The 22,083-nt window shown below is 38.9% G+C and overlaps 2 protein-coding genes across 2 annotated transcripts; one reads left to right on the top strand and one right to left on the bottom strand.

Moving 5' to 3' along the window:
* Positions 1-2,076: 2,076 nt before the first annotated feature.
* mettl25 (methyltransferase like 25) lies at positions 2,077-18,618 on the bottom strand (the record flags this gene model as incomplete). Its single annotated transcript, XM_079262968.1, has 12 exons — positions 18,399-18,618; positions 16,616-16,798; positions 16,313-16,419; positions 15,645-16,211; positions 15,217-15,364; positions 6,347-6,441; positions 6,056-6,085; positions 5,542-5,615; positions 4,315-4,408; positions 3,910-3,984; positions 3,346-3,417; positions 2,077-2,184 (listed from the first exon to the last, which is right to left on the bottom strand). Exons 1-12 carry the CDS (start codon positions 18,613-18,615, stop codon positions 2,077-2,079), a joined length of 1,770 nt encoding a protein of 589 aa, XP_079119094.1. The 5' UTR covers positions 18,616-18,618.
* A 462-nt stretch (positions 18,619-19,080) lies between these two features.
* Positions 19,081-22,018, top strand: ccdc59 (coiled-coil domain containing 59). Its single transcript, XM_079263053.1, has 4 exons — positions 19,081-19,300; positions 19,804-20,134; positions 21,421-21,529; positions 21,619-22,018. Exons 1-4 carry the CDS (start codon positions 19,153-19,155, stop codon positions 21,781-21,783), a joined length of 753 nt encoding a protein of 250 aa, XP_079119179.1. The 5' UTR covers positions 19,081-19,152; the 3' UTR covers positions 21,784-22,018.
* The last annotated feature ends 65 nt before the right edge of the window (positions 22,019-22,083 follow it).

Below are 22,083 nucleotides of genomic sequence, written 5' to 3'. Positions count from 1 at the left end.
AGGAACGTGACAAAACAAGAGTCAACATCAGACTGTCTTTATATGGCTGAAAAGAGCTCAGAGAAGAAACAGGATGCTAGAGAGAGGGCGAATTAGCCTTTGTTGGGAGTCAACGTGGAAAAAATATATTTCAAAGTTCAGCAATACAGCTTTTTTTTTTTTTTTTTTTTAACCCCCATGATCTTATTCAGAAATGTTGCAGAAAGGATCTTAACTTTAACCAAAAGAGGAAAACACAAGCCAAGTATCTTCATGTCTTTGTTGGATTTCATTTAATCGTTTTGGAAGTTAATATAAAATCTTGTTGATAACATTTTACATGATCAAGCCCCTTAATATGTCAGAAGGAACTAATTTATGTCACAAAAAGGCAATTTCTGTTCAACTGGAATATACTATGGAAAAAGTACAACACAAAACACAATTAGCTTCTACAAGACAATAAGGAAACTAAAAAAAAATCATTAAATACAAAGCAAAAACTAAATAATTTTTATTTCTGTTGTGAATATTTTCTTTTTTTTTTTTTTTTTTTAAACCAGGAATGACGACTGTGTCTGAATATCCTCACCTTTTTCTCATCCCTTCTTAAACTATTTTCTCCTCGTCGCAGATCATGTGACCACCTACTGTCACCACAGCAACCATGACGCCGTAAAGATTAAAATAAATTATTTTTCTTTATTTTATTCTATTATTTCTTTGCTGCATATATATATTCACTAAAAATTAATAGACACCAGATTTTTTTTTACTGGTTTTGATGTCCATGTCACTTTTGAGTTGCCGCAATGCATCGTGGTCTATATTGACCATTGATGCGCACTACTTTTCAGTATACATTGTGGGTCATTTTGAGTGCAATACTTTTTTTTATCTTTCAGGGCATTCGGACACTATATAAAGCACTTTATTGGGATTAGTGTGGACATTCAGACACAGCCTGTTTGACTACCTTTTGCAGCCTGCCCCTAGCGGATGGGTGATGAACTGCAATGTTTGCAAGTCATTAAACTTTGACTGCCGAAGGTTTCTGCTTGGTTGGAGCTCAACTATGGTCTGTACTGCCCCTTGTTTCTTTTTTTTCCCGTATACTGATTATTTTGATTAAAAAAGCATCTGAAGGCTTCTTTTATTTAGTAAAGCTTTTAGTTATAAGTGTTCTACAAATAAATCTTTCTTTTCTGTTCCAGCTTTTTATCACACTTCCTCACAACTCCTAACCTTGCTTGAGGCTCCACAAATGTGTTTTTCATTAATCCCTTCTCAAAAACAGTAATACAGCAAGTTCAGTGATTTATATTTCACCGTAAAAGCAGCTTTTTTCTCTCTGTGTCCCTACACACAGACTGACGCATCGAGGGCAATATGTGGTTATAGTTATCCTCTGAGCCACAGGCGATGTTCCAGTCATGCCAGTCTCTCTTATCAAACTTTTTCTGAAAAGCTGATTGATATACACTCATTTTCTTAATCAGAGCATCATTTCTAGTTGAGTTGCTCTCATCAAGACAAGGTACAGCTTGTGGGAAGTACCCATCCTCTCAATCTCCATGTACAAAAATCTTTCAAACTTGTGAGTTTAGCAACTTTATTGGATTAAAAAAAAATAATAAAACAAAAAGAAAAGGCTAGAAAACTGTGCCTCTGGCCTTGTTAGTACTTTTCCCTGCTTCCTTTAGTTTAAGAGACCTGAAATGGGCTTTCCAGACATGCAGCGGGGATCCAAGTCTTCTTAAATCCCACAATACCCCCAGTTCCCTGAAGGGTGCTTAAAAACAAGTGTTTTCTTTAGAGTCACTCAAACACAAAGTCAAAAGGCTGCAATAGATATAATTCAATCAGGCCACACAGTTTTTCCAGGTGTATCGAGCTGCTCTCAAGGACGGAAAACCGGAAATGTTTCAGATCAGTTTTCCATTAGAAACACTGAAATACATTTAAAAAAAAAAAAAAAGCACTTTTTAAAACAGTAGGAGGATGAACATGAAGATGTACAACTGATAAAAACAAGGTGAGGTGCACAATAGTACAGCAGGATCATATCTATAAGCTATGCATCAGTATATTTATGGTTTAACTTCTTATTCTCTTTGCATCACTCTTCAGTCCAACGGTTGCGTAACATCTGGGCGACAGCAGGGGGTCAAAAAGCTGCACCAGTGCGGAGAAGGACACATTCTCCTGAAAAACACAAAGCATAATGTTTAGTTGCTCAACAAAGCCCAAACAACGCAACAGCTCCACACCTGATGTGTGTTTTCATGTGATTAAGCTGAACATGCTTCAGCACATTTATCATCACATGGATCACATAAACATCCATCCATCATCTCCTTTTTACTCCTCCCCAAGGGAGCTGGCCTGTGCTGCTGATGTGACGTAGTTTGATTACAGGACCTTAATAAGGAAGTCCATCTGACACACAATCACATGTAATCATAAGTTCAAAGCTCTCTGATCGCACATATCTCATCACAGTGACTCAAAGCAAAGGTCAGGGTGTTGTGTTTGGCTCCAGCAGCATATGACCGTAAACTGCAGGCTGGATTCCATTAAGCCAACACCTATATCAGTGTCAGTTGTCCAGATTTCAGCTGACATTTCTGTGTGCGCTTGAATCATCTGGGATGCAAAGTTTAAATCCCAGTCAACGAGCTGTAAGAACCGATCATAAGGATGAGTCCAGCTCAGATACAGGGAGGAGACAGTGAGGGGTCACTGAACGTGTGGAATTGCCTTTTTTTAAAAATTTCTTTTATGTTTTTTAAATACTGTTTATTTGGTGTTTCCATTCTAATCACGTTCACTAAAGCTCAGAAAAGGTGCTAAAACATTTTGATTTTATGTCCGACAACATGACTGCTGCACATCCCCAGCTTGTGTGTGTTTTTCACAGGATTTTCATCATATCTGTGAAAAAAGCAACTAAGAATTCTGAACGGTGTTAAATGCAATGCTGCATAAAGGATGCGTTAAAATCAAGGTTTTGATACATCTCACTTGCAATCCAATAAGCCGTTCTCTCATGGTGTTTTCTTGACCTTCACCTCTATTACATTCCAGCTTGAGAAAATAGATACCCAAAAATACTTTATTATCCTCTGGACTTCTCTTCTTGTTTTGCAACTTATTCAATGTTTGAAGAGTCAAAGTATTTAAAGTAAACTATATATATAGTATAGTCAAAGTATTTAAAAATATTAACATGAACAAAAGGTAAGAACATTCCTTCAATTTACCGTTCACCTAAGTACTCATAGTAACCGATGTTTGGATGTAGGATTCCCAAACTGTCACGTAAGATTGCAACTATGATTTGCTACCAAACTGCAGTGATTTTACCTGTTCTTTCAGGTAGCAGAGGCGATCAAGGAGAATCAGACCTTCAATACAAGGAGCAAGGGTCACCTTCAGCTACACAGAAAACAACATGAAGAAAACAGTTATTTTTCTATTAAAAGAAGTTTGCAATTGATATCAGAATACACAGATTCCTGTTATAAACTGCTTTATAAATCTGCTCTATAAATATATATACATCTTTTTTATGCTACTTTCTGCTCTGAAATGTCTGAGTGGTGACTCGTGTCCACCTAGTAGCTTGTGGGCTGTTGTGCCGTTTTACTGCTTTATGTCAAAAACCAAATTTCTACCCCAGCTGACAGCATAATTAATGACTTCAGAAGAAAGCAGAGGCTGGTTTTCTTCCTGTTCTGTGTGATTATTCGCACATTATTTCCCCACAGACTGCAAAAATCTAAGCCAGTGGTCTGTAACACATTAGCATTTTACAGGGATGAAATGATTTCATGTAAAACATAAACAGGTTGTTGGGTATGAGGACGCAAAACAAAGACTCGACACAGGCTGGAAACACTTCCACTAAGGACGAACTGAGGGTCTTACCATGTTAAATGCATGCATCTCGTCCATACGTGCTTCGTACGTGTTGTGGTAGTCCTGGATGTCGCTGTCAGAGAGCTGGATGTGAGAGTCAAGATGGGAACATGGGATAAAAACATGAGTTGGAGTAAAAATATAAAAATATTTTATGATTTTTAGGAGCTGAAAGAAACTTAACACTAGCGTAATTATGTCATCCCATCCCATGATTAACCATGGCAACCAGACGATGTCTGTCTGGATAGTTTACTAAACTTCTATTAGGAGTTTCTAAACAAAGATCTGAATTGGATTGAACCATGAAAATGTAAAAGGAGGTACGACTCTCCATCAATTCCATGTTTCCCCCAAACTTTTCAACAGTTTCTTGAAGGTGCTGTAAGATGACGGCAGCGTTCTGCTCCTGACCTTTGAGTCATCCAGTTCCAGTCGGCGCAGAGCTCGGCGAACGTAGTCCACAAATGACGTTGCCTTGGAATAAACGTTCCCGACTCGCTTTTCACTGTGGATCAGACACATTTTTATCTCTCAGCTTCTGCACTCTGAAGTCCACAACCTGCCACGCTGTCACTCTCACTCTCTCTGATTCTTCTCAAAACACACCTATGGAAACAAATACTTCTGAAGGACTCAGTGGTGATAAAAAGGCTTTGTTTGGAGAGAACTGGTGTCTAAGTCTAATTAATAACAGCTGATCTGAGGTCTGCTGCTTTTCCCTCAGCTGCTTTGTCAAGCAGGTGAAATCAGTCACCGAAGAGCAGCGACGGAAGAACGGATCGAAATGAAAATCTTTATCAGATTAAAGTCTGAGTTGTTCATGTTTCCAAATCAATCCCTGTCTAAAGCTTTAACAGTCTGCCTGAGCTTGGAACGTATCGCCAGTGCTTGATGGTGGACGGACTACCTGGAGATTTTCTCTTCCTTGTTCTCACCAACTCTAGTCCTCGAGGGCTACCATCCTGCAGGTTTTAGTTTGATTTGGGTCGTGTGTTTTGCAGCAGGGAAACACTAAAACCTGCAGGGCGGTAGCTCACAAGGACTGGAGATGATCCGTTCTATATTCTAGCCTGAGATAAAGGGAAACATCTAGTCATGATTTCACATTAATACAAGCAGTAAACAGCGACTTGATGGAGCTTATGTGAAATTAGGGACATTCATGTTCTCCTGCACCAGTATGAACATGCACATTTGCTGATGTTTGCATCCAAATCAAAGCAACACACTCCTAATCTCATATTAGATTCTACTACAGCTGTTGCCTGTGATGGACCTGTCCAGGTGTACCCTGCCTCACGTCAAATTCTAACAGGGATAGGCTCCAGTTTCCTCGTGACCCTTAACTGGACTAATCGGTTAAGAAAATGAATGAATGAATGAATACAGCTGTTGCTTTGTAGCACCAAAATGACTCACTGACCACATCCTACTCTACAACATCTACATGTGGATTTGGTTTGCAAAGCTTGGTTGATTTGGAAAAACAAACCAAACAAAAGTCTTTTTCCCCTTTCTGGTTCAGAACAATGAAAATAAAAGCTTTGGACCACAGCAAAAACCAGAATCTTGTCCTGATCTGAATCATTCTCACACGTGCTGTGAAGCAACAAACTGCCTGAAGTTCTTGTGTTTTACCTTTTATAGGAGCTGTAGTGGTCCCTGAGAATAACATGAAGGACTGCTCTGTAGAACAGAGACCCCATCTGAATCTGCAGGAAAAAGAAAATGCAACATGGCTGATGAATATTTCTGACACTTTCCAAACTCAATGCAACACTAGCAAGCAATCAAGCCTGCTTGGAGATTCAGACCACTGTTCCAGTGAGCTATCCATCTTTTCATGATTGCATTAATATTTATAAACATTCCATATTAATGGTGGCGGGGATCGTGTATCGACTTTGGCCTGCAGCTTCCAAACTCCTCATTACAAATAAATACACTGTAGTCAATCGCAGACTTAAAACAATAGCAGCATTAATGTCTGGTGTGGATGAGCGTGTGTAGAAGGTCGACAATGAAGATAACATCTGATGGATTTGTTTGGATAAGTGTGATGACACAGTAGATGAAGACATTCCCACTCTGCTGCTGATAGCAGCTATTAGTTTATGATATTGATGATTGTTAGTAAGCATGCTGCACTCACCCCCTGGCCAAGTGAAACTCTCTCCAGTGCCTGTTAAGCAGGAAAAAAAAGGACAAAGCTTTTATTCAAATTGTTTACCAGAAAAAAAAAAGTGATTTGTTAGAAAAAGCATCCAAGAAATTCAGAATCTGTCATGATATAATCAGAGTATTTCCTCCATCTGTGGAGGAGGGAGAAGCTGTATCAGCTCATCAACCTACTTTACTTTAATCAGTTTGAGGCTTCTGTAACAAACACATCCCTGACAGCACACCTTCCTTTTTTTCTTCTTCTATCTTTAATCCGACTCACCAAACAGGCTGACATCCTGGCGTTCCTGCCACAGAACCAGGACTGGTCGCGGAGGTACTGACTCAGAGGGAAACCACACACGCTGTGCAAACACTCTGCAAGGGAGAGAATGCAGATAAAGTCTGAGTTTACAGTTAGGATCTCTATAATTGTTTCCATGAGTGTAGTTCCTGTTCGAATTGTGCCAAACAGTCTGCATCTGTGTTTGTGTGTGAGCTGCCTCAAGACAAACCCAACACATACATATTATTTGATCTTTTTTTCTTCTTTCAAGAAGATGCCATAAACAGGATATGTAAGATTGGTTCAGATTGTAACCACCTGATTCAGTTCTATTGTTCCATCACCAACAGATTTATCGTAATATTTCTGACTCTTCCAAGGTCCCATTATGAAATCATAGATATCTGCTTTACTAAAACAACTCAGCCATACCATCTAGAATTCAAAGGCATTATAGTCCTGGAGGATATGAAAAAGGTGGGAAATAAGAACTTTAGCTCAGCTGAACTGCGTACCAAAGACTAAGATTTTAAAATATGTACAAATGAGGTCACAAAGGATTTGGAGAAACTGTAATCGGAACAAGAGTAAAAGGAAAGGCCAAGAAAAAAAATGAAGTTGCACTGAAATTGTATAAATTATTAAACAAAATATCAGTAAATATCTGGAAAACAGTTCCAAGGAAAAGAGAAACTGATTTAAGCAGTTATGTGGAAAAAACAGAATGCGATCATGTCTGGAAAATCCTTCACAACCCTCTGTTTGATTGCACAATATGTGTATATCTGGTACTGCAGGCAAGATCTGTTTACTGTCCATCAATTTCAGGTAATATTAGATAATATTATTCGCTGTATTCTCCATTGTGACCTGGTGCATCTTTTGCTGAAGGGGCCTTTTCCCAAAGTTCACAAACAACTTCTAATAACTGAATGTATGACGGCTCGAATCCATTTAAAAAATAGACTGCGACTGCAGGCGCTCTTGGAAACGGTTTCCATGGAAGAGGCTGCTTGCCATCTTACAAGGACTTTCTAACAAGGAGCAGCAGCTGTGGAAAACTATGATGCACATTAAAAAAAAAAAATCCCAACTTTTCCAGAATTTTGAGACAGACTTCTATGTAAATGGTCCATATCTCCTAAATGCTGCAAATGTCAGACTTTAATCCAAATATCTGTTGAGCTCATCCTCCTAACTATCAACTCACTCAGCAACACTTAATGTCTCCTGAAAAAAAAAAAAACACTGTATTTGTTTTTAACCATTTACTGAATTTAAATTACTGCATTTTGCATTGCATTTATGCCCTTTCTATGTGCATATGGACACATGCTGGTATAGAAATGCACTGCTGGGTCTTATTATTTCTGTTAGTGAAGTAAACTGGTTTTTTTTGTTGTTTTTTTTTTTTTTTTTTTTTTTTTTTTTTTAGAAATATTAGTTTATTTCTAAACAATCAGCATCAAAATAGGCTTAAATGAAGCTCAGGAGACAAAGCTCCTCCTGCTATACATGACTTAAAGTGTACTCACATGCTGATCATTATTATCATTGATATAACTATGAATATTTTTTATTTACTGCATTATTGAATGTAAGTAAAAAAAAAAGAATACAAAATGTAAATGCGAGAAGAGTTAGCATTACAGCTACTTTACATTTTCTGTCCCTTGGCGGGTCACAGATAAACATTCGACAGGATATATGTGGCCAGGGCATCTGGTGAGGATGCCTCCTGGACGCCTCCCTGGTGAAGTGCTCCAGCAAGTTCCTGTGAGAGGAGACCCTGGGGAAGACCCAGGACACGCTGGAGGAATCATATCTCTCGGCTGACGTGGGAATGACTCAGGTTGGAGTGTTAGAATACAAGATAAAACACAGTACTGTAACTTTACTCACATTACTGTAACTATAATTCAATTAAAACAGTCACTTACATTTCAATGACACAGCATAATATAAAAAATAAAGGGTGTTGCACATGTATAGATGTGCATATGTTAACATGTCGCACACCTAATAAGATATAAAAGGAATAAAACACAGCAATACAAACGGATCAGACGTATACAGCACACATACCGCTACGTATATGTAGAGCATCTATCTAGCTGTGAGAACTTGTTTGGGTTTTGAGATGGGGTTTAAAAGCAGTCTATGTGCTGTGTTCTCTTATTGCAGCTGCAACAGTGTTCCAGATGTTTCTACCCTAAACTGACAGCATAGATTGTGCGTCTGGGGTGACCTCACTGTCTCCTCTCGTGGTGGTTCTTCCAGACTTTAGCTTGACATATTCCTTCAGTGGTGGCGGTGCAAGTTCATTTCATATTTAGCAGCTTTTCCTGTTAAAAATGTTTTGATTCCAGAGGTTTTAGTGGAGTTACGGCTGTGAGTGGATGAATAATTATGATTTGGTCTGTTGAAAATTCTGCAACCAGGCATTGTGACAGCAGTATTATTACTATGATCTGTTTCAGTTCTTTAAATATTATTTTATTGTTTCAGCATCTAACATGTTTGCTTATTTTATTTTTTTGTATTCATTCTCACATAAATTTCTAGGAATATTTCCCCCCAAACATAATAGCTCTTTCTCATTTCTTCACGTTTGCGGCCCTGTGACTGTTCTTCAGAATACAATCCACTCAGTACATTGGAGTTTGGATGAAGCAGGATGGGATTGGTTGTTTTTTTTTTTTTTAATATGTTTTTATTTATTATTTTCATTTGTATTCTGTTTGGTTTTTCTTGCATTTGCATTTTTTGCTACACAAATAAATTATATTGAGTATTTCATTAAAAGGGTGACTGAACTTTGCTGTAGTGGTTTGATAAGTTTATGTGGATACACTGAAGCAACAAAACTACAAAAGAAAAAAAATGCTAATTTAATAATACAACAACAAAACAAATAGTTTTGTTACTTTGAGCTGCAAAAATGTTAGTCCAACTTAAATCATCTTAAATTACAAACCGGATTCCAAAAAAGTTGGGACACTTTAGAAATTGTGAATAAAACTGAATGCAATGATGTGGAGGTGCCAACTTCTAATATTTTATTCAGAATACAACAGAAATCACAGGACAATAGTTTAAACTGAGAAATTGTATGATATTAAGGAAAAATATGCTCATTCAAAATTTCATGGTGTCAACAAATCCTAAAAAAGTTGGGACAAGAACCTATTAGAGGCTGGAAAAAGTCATTTGAGCATACAGCAAACACCTGGAAGACCAATCAGCACTAATCAGGTCAATTGGCAATATGATTGGGTATAAAAAGTGCTTCTCAGATTGGCAGTGTCCCTCAGAAGCCAAGATGGGTAGAGGATCACCAACTCCCACAATGTTGCGTAAAAAGATAGTGGAACAGTATCAGAGAGGTGTTACCCAGCGAAAAATTGCAAAGAGTTGTCATCATCAACTGTGAATAATATCATCAGAAGATTCAGAGAATCTGGAAAAATCTCTGTGCGTAAAGGTCAAGGACGGAGAACCATACTGAATGCCCGTGATCTCCGGGCCCTTAAACGACACTGCATCAAAAACAGGAGTGCTACTGTGAAGGAAATCACAGCATGGGCTCAGGAGTACTTCCAGAAACCATTGTCAGTGAACACAATCCACCGTGCCATCCGCCGTTGCCAGCTGAAACTCTATTCTGCAAAGAAGAAGCCATTTCTAACAAAGATCCACAAGCGAAGACGTTTACACTGGGCCAGGAGTCATTTAAAATGGAGTGTGGCAAAATGGAAGACTGTTCTGTGGTCAGACGAATCACGTTTTGAGGTTCTTTTTGGAAATCTGGGGCACCAGGTCATCAGGACCAAAGAGGACAGTGACAACCCAAGTTGCTATCAACGCTCTGTTCAGAAGCCTGCATCTCTGAAGGTATGGGGTTGCATGAATGCGTGTGGCATGGGCAGCTTGCACATCTGGAAAGGCACCATCAATGCAGAAAAATATATTCAGGTTCTAGAGCAACATATGCTCCCATACAAACGTCGTCTCTTTCATGGAAGACCCTGCATTTTTCAACAAGATAATGCCAGACCACATTCTGCATCAATCACAACATCATGGCTGCGTGGGAGAAGGATTCGGGTACTGACCTGGCCAGCCAACAGTCCAGATCTTTCACCTATAGAAAACATTTGGCGCATCATTAAGAGGAAGGTCAGACAAAGAAGACCCAAGACGATTGAACACTTAGAGGCCTGTATTACACAAGAATGGGAGAACATTCCTATGTCTACACTTGAGAAGCTGGTCTCCTCAATGCCCAGACGTCTGTTGAGTGTTGTAAGAAGAAGGGGGGGGTGTCACACAGTGGTGAAAATGGCCTTGTCCCAACTTTTTGGGGATTTGTTGACACCATGAAATTTTGAATGAGCATATTTTTCCTTAATATCATACAATTTCTCAGTTTAAACTATTGTCCTGTGATTTCTGTTGTATTCTGAATAAAATATTAGAAGTTGGCACCTCCACATCATTGCATTCAGTTTTTATTCACAATTTCTAAAGTGTCCCAACTTTTTTGGAATCCGGTTGTAAATTAAATTTAAATCCATGATAATGAACATGGCTGTCGAACTTCTTCATGGAAACACTGAACTGGACTCTCAGCATGCAGTTTGGTGAATACAGCGATGTCGATGTGTATTTAAAAATCAATGCAATTGAGACTCCAATTCCTAATGAAGCAGATCTCATTTATAATTTACTGTTTCTTTCTTTAGAGACTAAACAGCAGCCCATTAGGACGTGTTAAGTCAAAAATCTGATCAAACATTTCCAGACCGAATAAAATCCTGATTTTAAAACTAGTGTCATCTGACAAAATCTAAGTTTCATGGAAGAGCATCACCCATCAGAGTATCCACCCAGCTGATCCAATCTACCAAGAGCCAATGAAGAGGACTGAAATGTTTTAGAGACATAAACTTCAAAGAACATACACATGCATATACAAACAAATTCAGCAAATTGATGTTGTATGATTTCGATCTCTGACAAGCTTTCCTCTCCGTCTGGCCCAGAACAGGAAAAACAGACATTCCAAAAGTTTATTCTTTAAATTCACTTTAATTTGACTTTTTTAAATGTGTTACTTACTCACACATGGACTCTGGTTTTAAACTTATTTAATCTGCCTTGCCTTTGTGATGCTGCTGTTTTGTATTAAACCCATTCAGACGCACTGCTCAGCCAAAGCCACAGCTAACATAAACCTGCCGGCCACTTGATTAAATACACACACGACTGTAAGAAAGTATTTAAAATAAAATACTCATTTTAAAACTGCATTTTGTATTTACTCAAGTTATGTTTGTCTAATATTAAAATTCATTTGATGATCTGACACATGTAGGTGTGCCAAATTTGAAAATACTTTTCACAGAACTGTACCAGTCTGACCAGTCTCTATTTCAGCTGCTGTGTTATATAGTGTCAGAATATGATGAAGACAACATTAAAACATACATCCACCGTGCCTCGTGTCAGCAGTTCAGACTACTGCTGGTGTTATGGTGTGCAGAATATTTTCTTTGCACACTTTGGTTCCATGCTTAGTACCGCTGTAGCATGTTTACCAACAACAGCCTGCCAGAATATTGGTGGTGATAGGTGATGATGATTTCACCTAATTTAGTTGTGAGTCAGTGTGTATATATAATATATATATATATATATATATATATTATATATATATATATATATATATATATATATATATATATATATATATATATATATATATATATATATGTATATATATATATATATATATATATATATATATATATATATATGTATGTGTGTGTGTGTGTGTGTGTATAAGATCACAAAAGATCTGAGTCACATTTGTTAAACATTGGTCTTTACTGGATTTATCCACCTTCCTAGTGTTCCTCCTTCATGTGAAGCACTTCATTAGATTGTTAAAAGTAGTATAATTAGTAACATGATCATCTTCATTTTCGCATGTTCATTCTGAAGCACAGTAACTAAAATGTTATGCATGATGGGCTGACTTTTTTTGGGAAGCTAAGCTAACTTTTGTGAAGAAAATGAGCATTATGAGTTGTATTTTCCTAACAGCAGGACTTCTTCGCACCTACAAACACACATATTTTCAAATGGAGGGAGCAAAGTGTGACTACTTGACCACCTGCTATCCTTTTCATGTCATTGCTAAAGGGGTCAGTGACTGAGGCCAAGGCACAATGAATCCAGGGGGATGCAGTCAAAGGAAGCACTAACAGCATGCACAGCTGGGATCTGTGCCTGCAAACACATGCAGGTTAACTCATAAGGGTAGCTTCCCCTCTGGCCGGCACGCGGCTTGCAGACACAGATGCACAGAGGGAACTGAAGTGGATAAACCCCACACTCAATCTGAAGTTTTATGTGTGCAGAGACATACTCCAGTTTGCATCTTAATGCAGAGAAATCCTGTTATCTTCGAGTGTAACCGGACTCTTACAAACATGCTGGCTCCAGACCAGCTCAGACGCCTGTTTGCTCTCCTCACTGCGCTCTTGCTGATGTGAATAAATATCCCCGAGTGTGGCCTCCTGATCCCCCACGAAGTGCTACACATCGACGGTGCACTTAAGGAATTGCATAAATTCCAAAACAGCGGCTAAACGTATAAACTGCCTTCAGTAATGAAGCTTTTTAGCTCTTTAATTCCTTCTAGCAGTGAGGCAGGCCACCGCAGGAGCTGGCCTGCAGCCCAGACTGCAATGTAACAGAAGTGAATGTGTGTGTGTGAATGTGTGTGAGCGAAGCCCTTTGTTCACTTTGTGAAACAAGTGTGGAAAGAAGTGCTTTGAATCGGCCAGTGTGATATCATTTTCCGCTGCTGGCTGATGCAGAGGCGAGCCGCGATGACGCGAGAGTCGCACTGTTAACAAGGGATGACGCGGTACTTTATCAACTGTGGAGAGGGCCAGCTCTCACTTACAGACACACAGAGGCCGCTGTCACCGCATGAAGACACATGTAGACCATTTCATACCTCATAAACTCTAGAGTGGAGGAATATTCGAAACAGGGATGATATCAGTCTTTGATCGTGCGCTTCTGCATCTGCATTACTGTCAAGTTAAGGCAGCAGCAAAGAAGCAGCTTTCTGAGCGTGAAAAGGCCAGCCTCACTATAAAAACAGCCACGATGAAATACCGTGCACGCTAGCTGCACAATCCGTCCCTTCCAATCGATTCCCTTTCTAAATAAAAAGGTTAAAAAAATCTCATTTGTAGCAGCTTTAAACGGCCATCCTAAACCCATAAATCCCTGCTGATGACTCCAGCAGTGAGTCTCTGAGCTCAACTCAATCTCCAGATTGGTAACTTGGCCGAGCGTCGCGACTCTCAGCGGAACATCTGACTTGCTCCCTATAAAATGTGCATTTAAGCGTTCATGTGGCTTTATGTGGGAAGATGATGGTGATGTTTTGATACGATGAAGCTCCGGCAACCCTGAGGTGCAAAGACTGCCAGGAAAACACAACAAAAGCATAATTACATACACTAAAAAGTGCTTTATGGATTTATTTTCCCACTTTTAATATCATGCATTTTCTGTTTTTCTGTATTCTAAGACATTTGTATTTCCTCAAATGTTTATGTTAACTGATGCTTTATTAGTTTTATTGATTATGCTCTTTTGAGTATTGTAACGACTCTGTTTTTAATTAATTTTGCAGTTAAATTCTAGTCAGAAAAATGATGTTTGCATGAAGGAGTCACATCATAAGTCAACAAAAATCATTTTAAAAGGTCCAAACAGATAGAAGAAATGTGAACAGAGCTATTAATGTGTAATAACTATAAAAATGTATCATCAGGAGTTTTTATTTGTGTGTTTGTAAAAGAAAAAAAACTGCTACATAAATTATAATATAATTTAAGTTTAAATAAAGTTTGAAATAATTTGCCTTTTTGGTTTTGTGAATGTTTTTTTAAAAACATATATAATTTTTCTGTATTGTTTTGTAAACTTGTGTCTCTTATTTCTTTTTCTTTTATCAAACAGTTTTCTTTCAGAAATGTATTTTTGGAGAGATTTCAGTGTTTTGTAAAATATTTTTATTTTATTTCTCTTTTGTTGTCATATCAGACAGAAATTGACAATGCAGGTATTAACAGAAAAAAAACACAAAAATATCAAATGATGGAACATTTTACTATTTCATGAAAAATATTTGCTCATTTTTAGTTTGATGGCAGGAAAAAATTAGATGTTTTCCAATAAGCATCCTTGTTAAACACACAGATTCTTCTTGATCATCTGAAATTTTGCTGATGACATCATCCTCTGCAGATGACGGGACCGTTACAGTGTTTGCCATTTTAGGCTGAGGAATATTTTTCCATCATTTCCAAATGCAGTTTATCTCAGGTTGCTGAACGTCTGTCCATCCTTCCATCTGAAAGACTCTGCCTCTGTGAAATGCTCCTTTTTTACCCAGTCATGTGACATTTTACCTGTTAATCTAATTATTTCTTAAACAATCCTCCAGTTGTGCTTTTTTCAGTCTCCTGTTGACCCTGTTCCAACTTTCTCGTTGTGTTGCTGCCATCAAATCTAAAATGAGCTGATATTTCTCATAAAATGTTCAAATCTTGCAGCTTCAGCATCTAACATGATGTTCATATCCTGTTGGGAATAAAATATGGGTTTATAAGATTTGCACATCAGTGCTTTGTGTTATTTTTTTTCCACATTTCAAACAGCACTCCAACTTTTTTGTCATCAAGGTTGAACTCCCAGTTGTGTGTGTGTGTGTGTGTGTGTGTGTGTGTGTGTGTGTGTGTGTGTGTGTGTGTGTGTGTGTGTTTGTGTGTTGTTACCTTGCCCAGCAGGGTCAAACAGCTCAGACAGCAGGTGATAGCAGCAGCCCACACTGCAGACTGCGGCCAGCTCTGGTTTAGCCACAAACATCCTCAGCATGCTCGGAGCCAAGTCTCCACACGTGTGCAGCCCGACTAGGACAGCGCTCTGGAATTTGGAGAAATCACACAGAGAAGGGAAAGAATGGAGGATAAAGGTGGAATGTAGGGGTGAAGACTGATGGTACAATTTATCGATGGTGACGCGCGCTGCAGATTTGGCACCGCGGTCACACACCACACTGTAATGCGAACCCCAGCCGCTGTGATAGGTTTGTTATCTAAGAACTGCTGCGGGCATCTAACTTCGCTTCAGCACTGCACGACTCCACCAACCCAATGCATGTTAAAGTCAACCTCATGTTCTTTCTGTTTTCTCTTTAACTCACCTCCAGCTCGGCGATGAGATCTCGCAGCTCGGTTTCCGCGGTGACATAAGATGTGAGCGGGGAAAACACGGCGCCAGCACCCTCTCTCCTGCTCTGAGCTTTCCTCTCCAGGTTCTCCCTCTTCCTCCTCTCCTTCTCTTCAGCACTGAGCTGACTTGGAGGAACTCTCGGTGATATAAGTTGGATCACATCTTCTGACATGGCGCTAAGGAAAAGTTCCTCCCTTTCTTGGTCAAGCTCTGACTGCTTTTCCGCTGCCGGGTCGACGTGTGAGGGACTGATGGACAACCTGTCCTCCTGCGACAGGCTTCCTGCTGCATCACCATACAAAACATCCTCAGGTTTTATTTTTACTACCTCTTTCTGAGGTGCGTCTAAGGATTCCAGGTGGGTCCTGGCTGCTTTGGCATGTTTCTGGTATGCCCGGGAGAACTTCTTTAGCTTCCTGTTCCTCTCCTGTGCACCATGGGTGTTAATCCCGGAGGAGTCGATGCCATAGACTTGAAGGCCGTACTGCAGAGACAGGAAGGAGCTGAGGTACCCCTTTCCCGAGCCCACATCTACCACCTGGAAGTTGAGAAATGCTTGTACTTTTTTTTTTGCTTGCCAGCAGTGGAGAAGAAATATGAGCTATTTGAGTTGCTTGAATGTTAAAGATGTTGCTCTACCTGTTTGACGCCACAGTTCTGGGTCAAAGAGGCCACCACCTCAGACATGGACTGGACTTCATGGGATTTCTTAGAGTTCATAAATTCATCTGGCTCCAGCTCTGCATCTGGGTTGCAAAGAATGATAGTTGTTTTATCTTTAGACAGCCTCAAAATTCAGGGGGAAAAAGAAAGAAAGAAAACAAAAAAGGCTGTATTTCATCACAATGTACAATACAGACATCATCTGAGCTGAAAATTCCTGGATGCTTCTTTCCAGGCTTCCTTTTCTCAGCATGAAACAAAGCGTGCATTCTCCCCTACCGATCTCAGCTGGTCTTGCGCCAGACTGGAACTTGTTCCCTCTGAGCGCATGCAGTAGCTCATCTCTGCTCATACAGACTCCAAGGCCAGGAAGAGAGTGGGCCCTGGCCGCCTTTAAAAGCTCGTGGATGTCAACCAGCCGGTTTGAATCGATGCAAAACCCAAATGTGGTCCTGGGGGGCTCTGTTAAAACAGACACGTAAAAGTGCATAATAGTGTTGTACTTTCTTTTACCTTTTTAAATGTATTTTTTATGTCTATACTAAAGATTTTCATATCTTGTTCACTACAACCATTCTGATTAGTTAATAACCAGGCACTCAAGCAGGGCTAGATTAGCTTTCTTAAAATAATATTCTAATCTATTCATGTTATTTTTGTAATAATCCAATTATTCGTATAAAATTACAAAAAACAGCTATTTATTGGAATTTAATACAAGAGCATAATAATAATAACTACAGATAATTTTAATCTTTACTTTATTAATCTTGATTGAGAAATTAGGCTGCATTTTACCCATTTCTGCCATATACTAGAAAGCGCAAGTTGCCATTTTTCAGTGTCCAGGCAGCAAGTTGGGGATTAAGGGCCTTGCTCAGGGGTCCCTTAATGGCTAACACTGTTTCCAAACTGGAGACTTGAACCCAGTTTGTTCTGACCCAAACCTGCCTCTCCAATCACTTCCTCAAACATAACTTCTGACAAAAAAAAAAAAAAAAAAAAATCCTCATCACATTTGTGATCACCTGCATTAGTTACGGAAAAAGTAGAATTTCTGCTGCAATTTTGCAGGAAAGGTACAGCAAGGAAGCACTTAGTCACTTGTTTTGTGGAGTGACAAAGTCACAACATAACAAATAACATTTCATTTCAAGAAGCACGCTTTTACAAGAGGAAAGCTGGATAACTAGTATATTGTTGAAGCTCTTGCAAAGAGTAAATATAATTCCACACACATTTAAACAAAAGACATGATTGTTGACTTCAGGAGGAACAAGAATAAACAAAGCACTGTTTCCATCCGGGGAGAGGAGGTGGAGGTGGTGGAGGAATACCAGTATCTTGGAGTTCAGCTGGACAACAAACTGGACTGGAAATGCAACACTGAATACATCTACAAGAAAGGTCAGAGCAGACTGTACTTCTTAAGGAAGCTGAGATCTTTTAACGTCTGCACCAAGATGTTGCATATCTTCTATAAGTCTGTTGTGGAGAGTGCAGTCAGCGTTGCAGCCATCTGCTGCGGTAGTAGCATCAGAACCAGAGACTTGAAGAGAATCAACAAACTGATCCAGAAAGCTGCTTCTGTGCTTGGAGTAACTCTGGAGCCACTGGAGCTGATTGTCCAAAGAAGAATGCTGCACAAGCTGATGAAGATGATGGAGGATTCTTCACACCCTCTCCACAACACAGTGATGAAACAACAAAGTGTGTTCAGCGAGAGGCTTCTTCAGGTCCAAAGCAAGACTGAAAGATACAGAAGATCATTCCTGCCAGCAGCCATCAGCCTCCGGAACAAGACCTCCTCGCATTAATTATTATTATATACTACAATATTGAATTTCCCTTTGGGGATTAATAAAGTATTTTTAATTTCATTTAACACATGGCTCACTTTTGAGCAGCCCAAAATAAAACATTTTTTTTTAAACTTTTTTTAAATTAAACAGCTCTTTGATTTGCCTTTTTTTTTTTTTTGAAAAGGATACACACGATAAAGTTATTTTTTTTATGTTTGTCAAACTTTCTGTGTTTGCCCTTCTGCAGGCTGTTTATTTACCCATTCCTTTGTGTTTTGGCTCCCCCTGCTGGTCAACACCGGAACTAAAGGCTGCCAGGACCTCTTCTGGCGACACAGCCATGAACTGTTTCCACACGTCCTGAGTGTAAAACTCCACAGTGTGAGCATTGGCGATACTAATAGTTCCACATAGAAACCCCCTAACTTCATCTATCCGCTGCTGAATTTCTGTAAGGCTGTAGGAGGAGGACTTCATGCTGAAAAGCTCTTTAATAGGACCTCAGATGAATGTGTACGGTCTACTACCTATGATGTACTGAAAGACAGTAGCAGTCGAAAACATCCCTCGATTGTTTTAAATCTTTTTATTACTTGTTTTGAATTTGACCATATCATACTAGTACATTTTCACATGAAATTAGTTTATTATATCAACATCTCACCCTTGAAATTTGGGAATCAAAAACATCGTGAATGATTCTGAATAATCTATGCAGACTCGAATTTGAGCGAGTGGGATATTTTCAAGAAAACTTAAATAATTTAGACGAATTTTTCTGAGAAACTGTATATGAAATGAACTTAATATGTGTTTTTCTAAGTTATATATTTAAATTATGTGGGTTATAAATTGTAAAAAGCTATTTTGCAAGCGAAGTTTTCAGCAATCGATTGCTCATACCTGCTCTTGCGTCATCACGTAGCGTCTGTAGACAAACAGCGTGCTGCCCAAAACCATAAAGCCAGCTTGCGATCAGAAAAGTCCCATTTTTCCTGAAAAGATTGACAAGAAATGGCACCGACAGAAAACAAAAGAAAAAATAAGAACTTTACACCAAAAGATGGCGGTTTGAGAAAAACAAAAAGCATGCCGGCTGGTGTTAAAAAGAAGAGGAAATGGGTTCCTGAGCACAAACGATTTGAAGGCAGCGTGAAGGAAGGTAGCTTTATTTATTTATTTATTTAGCAAGATTTATTTTAAGTGCTTCCAACTGAAACTAAACATTGTTAAACACTGCCAAGTTAGTTTTTTGCAAAATTCTGAAATAAAAAGGAAATGTTTGTTGATATCTTTGTCTGCATTGTGATTAAGAAGGACGAATGTCTACAGCTGGTTGACATTTTACAAAAAAAAAAACACAAAAACAAATGGGAAACACATTTCTACACTGATTTTATGGTTCAGTCATGGCACTTGGAATGTCACTTTTCCTTTAAGGCACAAATTAATCAGTCTTCACTCTTTCTTGTTCCCCCATTTGGCCATCTTGTCAGGAGTCTTGAACACCCATACGAGTTTATTTACGTCAGTTTTGAGAGTTACGTAATGAAAGAAACAGTCCAAAAGGACGCACTTTGTATCATATTCGTTATGCAAATGTCTGTCCCAGTGTCCCCTTTAAAGTATCTGTAAATAATCAAGTATTTAACTTCTCTTTTTCAGGTCAGGGTTTTGCGTTCCAGAGAAAGCAGAAAGTCAGACACGAATACAACAAACTGATGCGAAAGGAGAGGAAGAGGAACCCCGAGTCCAAAGTGCTGTACAAAGATGAGTATCCAGAACACCTGAAACATCTGTACATGGCAGAGGCGGAGAAACTAAACAAGGAAGCCTGGGAGAACAGAGTGAACAGGAGTAAGCTGCGAATGAAGAAGCAGGGGAAAGACATGGATGACGAGGAAGCGGCTGCAGAAGAAGAGGTGACTGGTGGGTCTGAGCTGGCAGATTCTGCATCTGGAGACCCTGAACAATCAACAACCCCAGAGAGAGAAAGGTGAGGGAGTGACTCAGTGGTGTGCATATAAACCACAAATTAACACAGTGCAGTTTATTTACACATAATTAAAACTCTAAACTTGGTTGATAATTATACAATGTTTTTATTACTTACTTATAAATGGTTATTTTGAATTTAAAAAGAAAAAATGTTTACCGAAGTGTTGCACCACTTTTTAAACATGTCACAATTCAGTTATTACAGATGAATGAAATAATTGTTGCATAATGGTCTTCACTACGTATTTGAAAGCAGCTGGAGGAAACTGACTGAAATATTACATTTTTCCCCAGATTTATGCCCTTTTTTACAAGGTATAGTTGACCCTGTGGACGTTGCTGTTCTGTGTGTGAATCATGTTTAGGAAAGCAGACTAACATGTGTAGCACCAAACTAAGGAAATTTGTCTTTGGTTGAATATTTTCCCCAGTTAATAATACCACCTTGTGTTTTGTTATATACTGTATCATTGGAAAACCTGATTTATTTATTTTTTTAACAATAACTAAGTCAAAAGGATTGTGTGTGGCTAAATATCCCTGTTGCTATATCTCTTGTTTTTGTCTTCATAGTCACTCTTTTCTTTTTTTATTTTCTTAGTGTATTGTGGGATTGCATTCTCCTACAGTAATAAGGGGGAAAAAAACTAATGTCAGCTGTTTTTACACTTTATTTTACACAGTCAGGGATTTCAGTAATATATGAAGCGTCCATACACAGCCACAGCAGCTTGGTACTCTGTCCTCATGCTGGTCCCCAGTCTAGTGGTCACTTATTTCTGTGGGATGGCTAGTTGTTCTGGTCACACTCACACACAGCACGGCCAAGCTGATGCCAGAAGCGTTCAGTTTGTTTCAGGTCTGTTCTTACAGTAACTTATTTCTTCTGCTCCCAAATTCTACTGGTACTCTCTGATGAACATGGCTCTGTTGATGAGAGTATTGTCACCCTGGAGAATGGAGTTAGACCCTAGATTGTAAAGATATATAAATGTCAAGAATCTCTGTTTTGTTAATTTGGTAGCAGTTGATACAACTAAAGTGGGGAAATAATTGACCAAAGACTCGACTCCTTTATTTTTCTGCTAAATTTCTTCCTGTTTATGCTCCTGTATTTATCTAGAGATTATTTCTAAAGAATGGGGATTGACATTGTCTTGCTAGAAAGGCACCTTAACCCTTCAGGCAACTTTTGCAATCCTTTAGCGACTTTTCCTTCCTCGAGTCTGTATTTCAAACCATCAAAGGAAACACAACCCAAGCTTTCTTGCATGTACCTTTCAGTCTTCCAGTAAGCAACCGCATGAAGAAGAAAACGCAGAAGAAGACGTCGTACCAGAAGACAAAGGAGGAATACGAGAGAATCCAAGAAAAACGGAGAAAGAAGAAAGAGGTGGGATGTTTGTCCTGCTTGTTAATGCGATCAGATAAGGTAACTGACTTGTCTGTAGAAATTATTTTGATTTATTATTCTGATTTCAGGAATATCTGAAGAACCAGCGGCAGAGAGAAGAAGCAATTCAGAGGTACAAACAGAAAAAAATGGAGACGTTCCAGATGCTGAGCAAAAAGACTAAGAAAGGACAACCTAATCTGAACCTCCAAATGGAGTATTTACTTCAGAAGATCCAAGGAACCAACAAGTGACTCGTGAATCTGAACTAATCGGACTGTTTTTGTTATTTAAACTCTGACTTGGATGTGTAGTTTGTCACATCCTAAGCTCTTTGTCACAGCTGTCGACTGATCAGAATTGTTATTTCTTCTCATTTTGCAGTGTTTCTCTGTAAAAGATTTTACTACAGCTCATTTAAATTTCAAACCACAAGATGGCATCGCAAGATGTAAAGATATGTGCAATTTTTACAAATAAAGTCCTTATTTCCTCTACAGTGCTGCTATTTTCCGGGGCTCAGTGAATGGCATTTCTAGTAAACAGAGTAAACA

The sequence above is a fragment of the Telmatherina bonti genome (assembly GCF_933228915.1).
Source record: "Telmatherina bonti genome assembly, chromosome: 23".
Taxonomy (NCBI): domain Eukaryota; kingdom Metazoa; phylum Chordata; class Actinopteri; order Atheriniformes; family Telmatherinidae; genus Telmatherina; species Telmatherina bonti.
The sequence above is the reverse complement of the archived record's forward strand: the minus strand, read 5'-3'. Positions and strand labels throughout refer to the sequence as shown.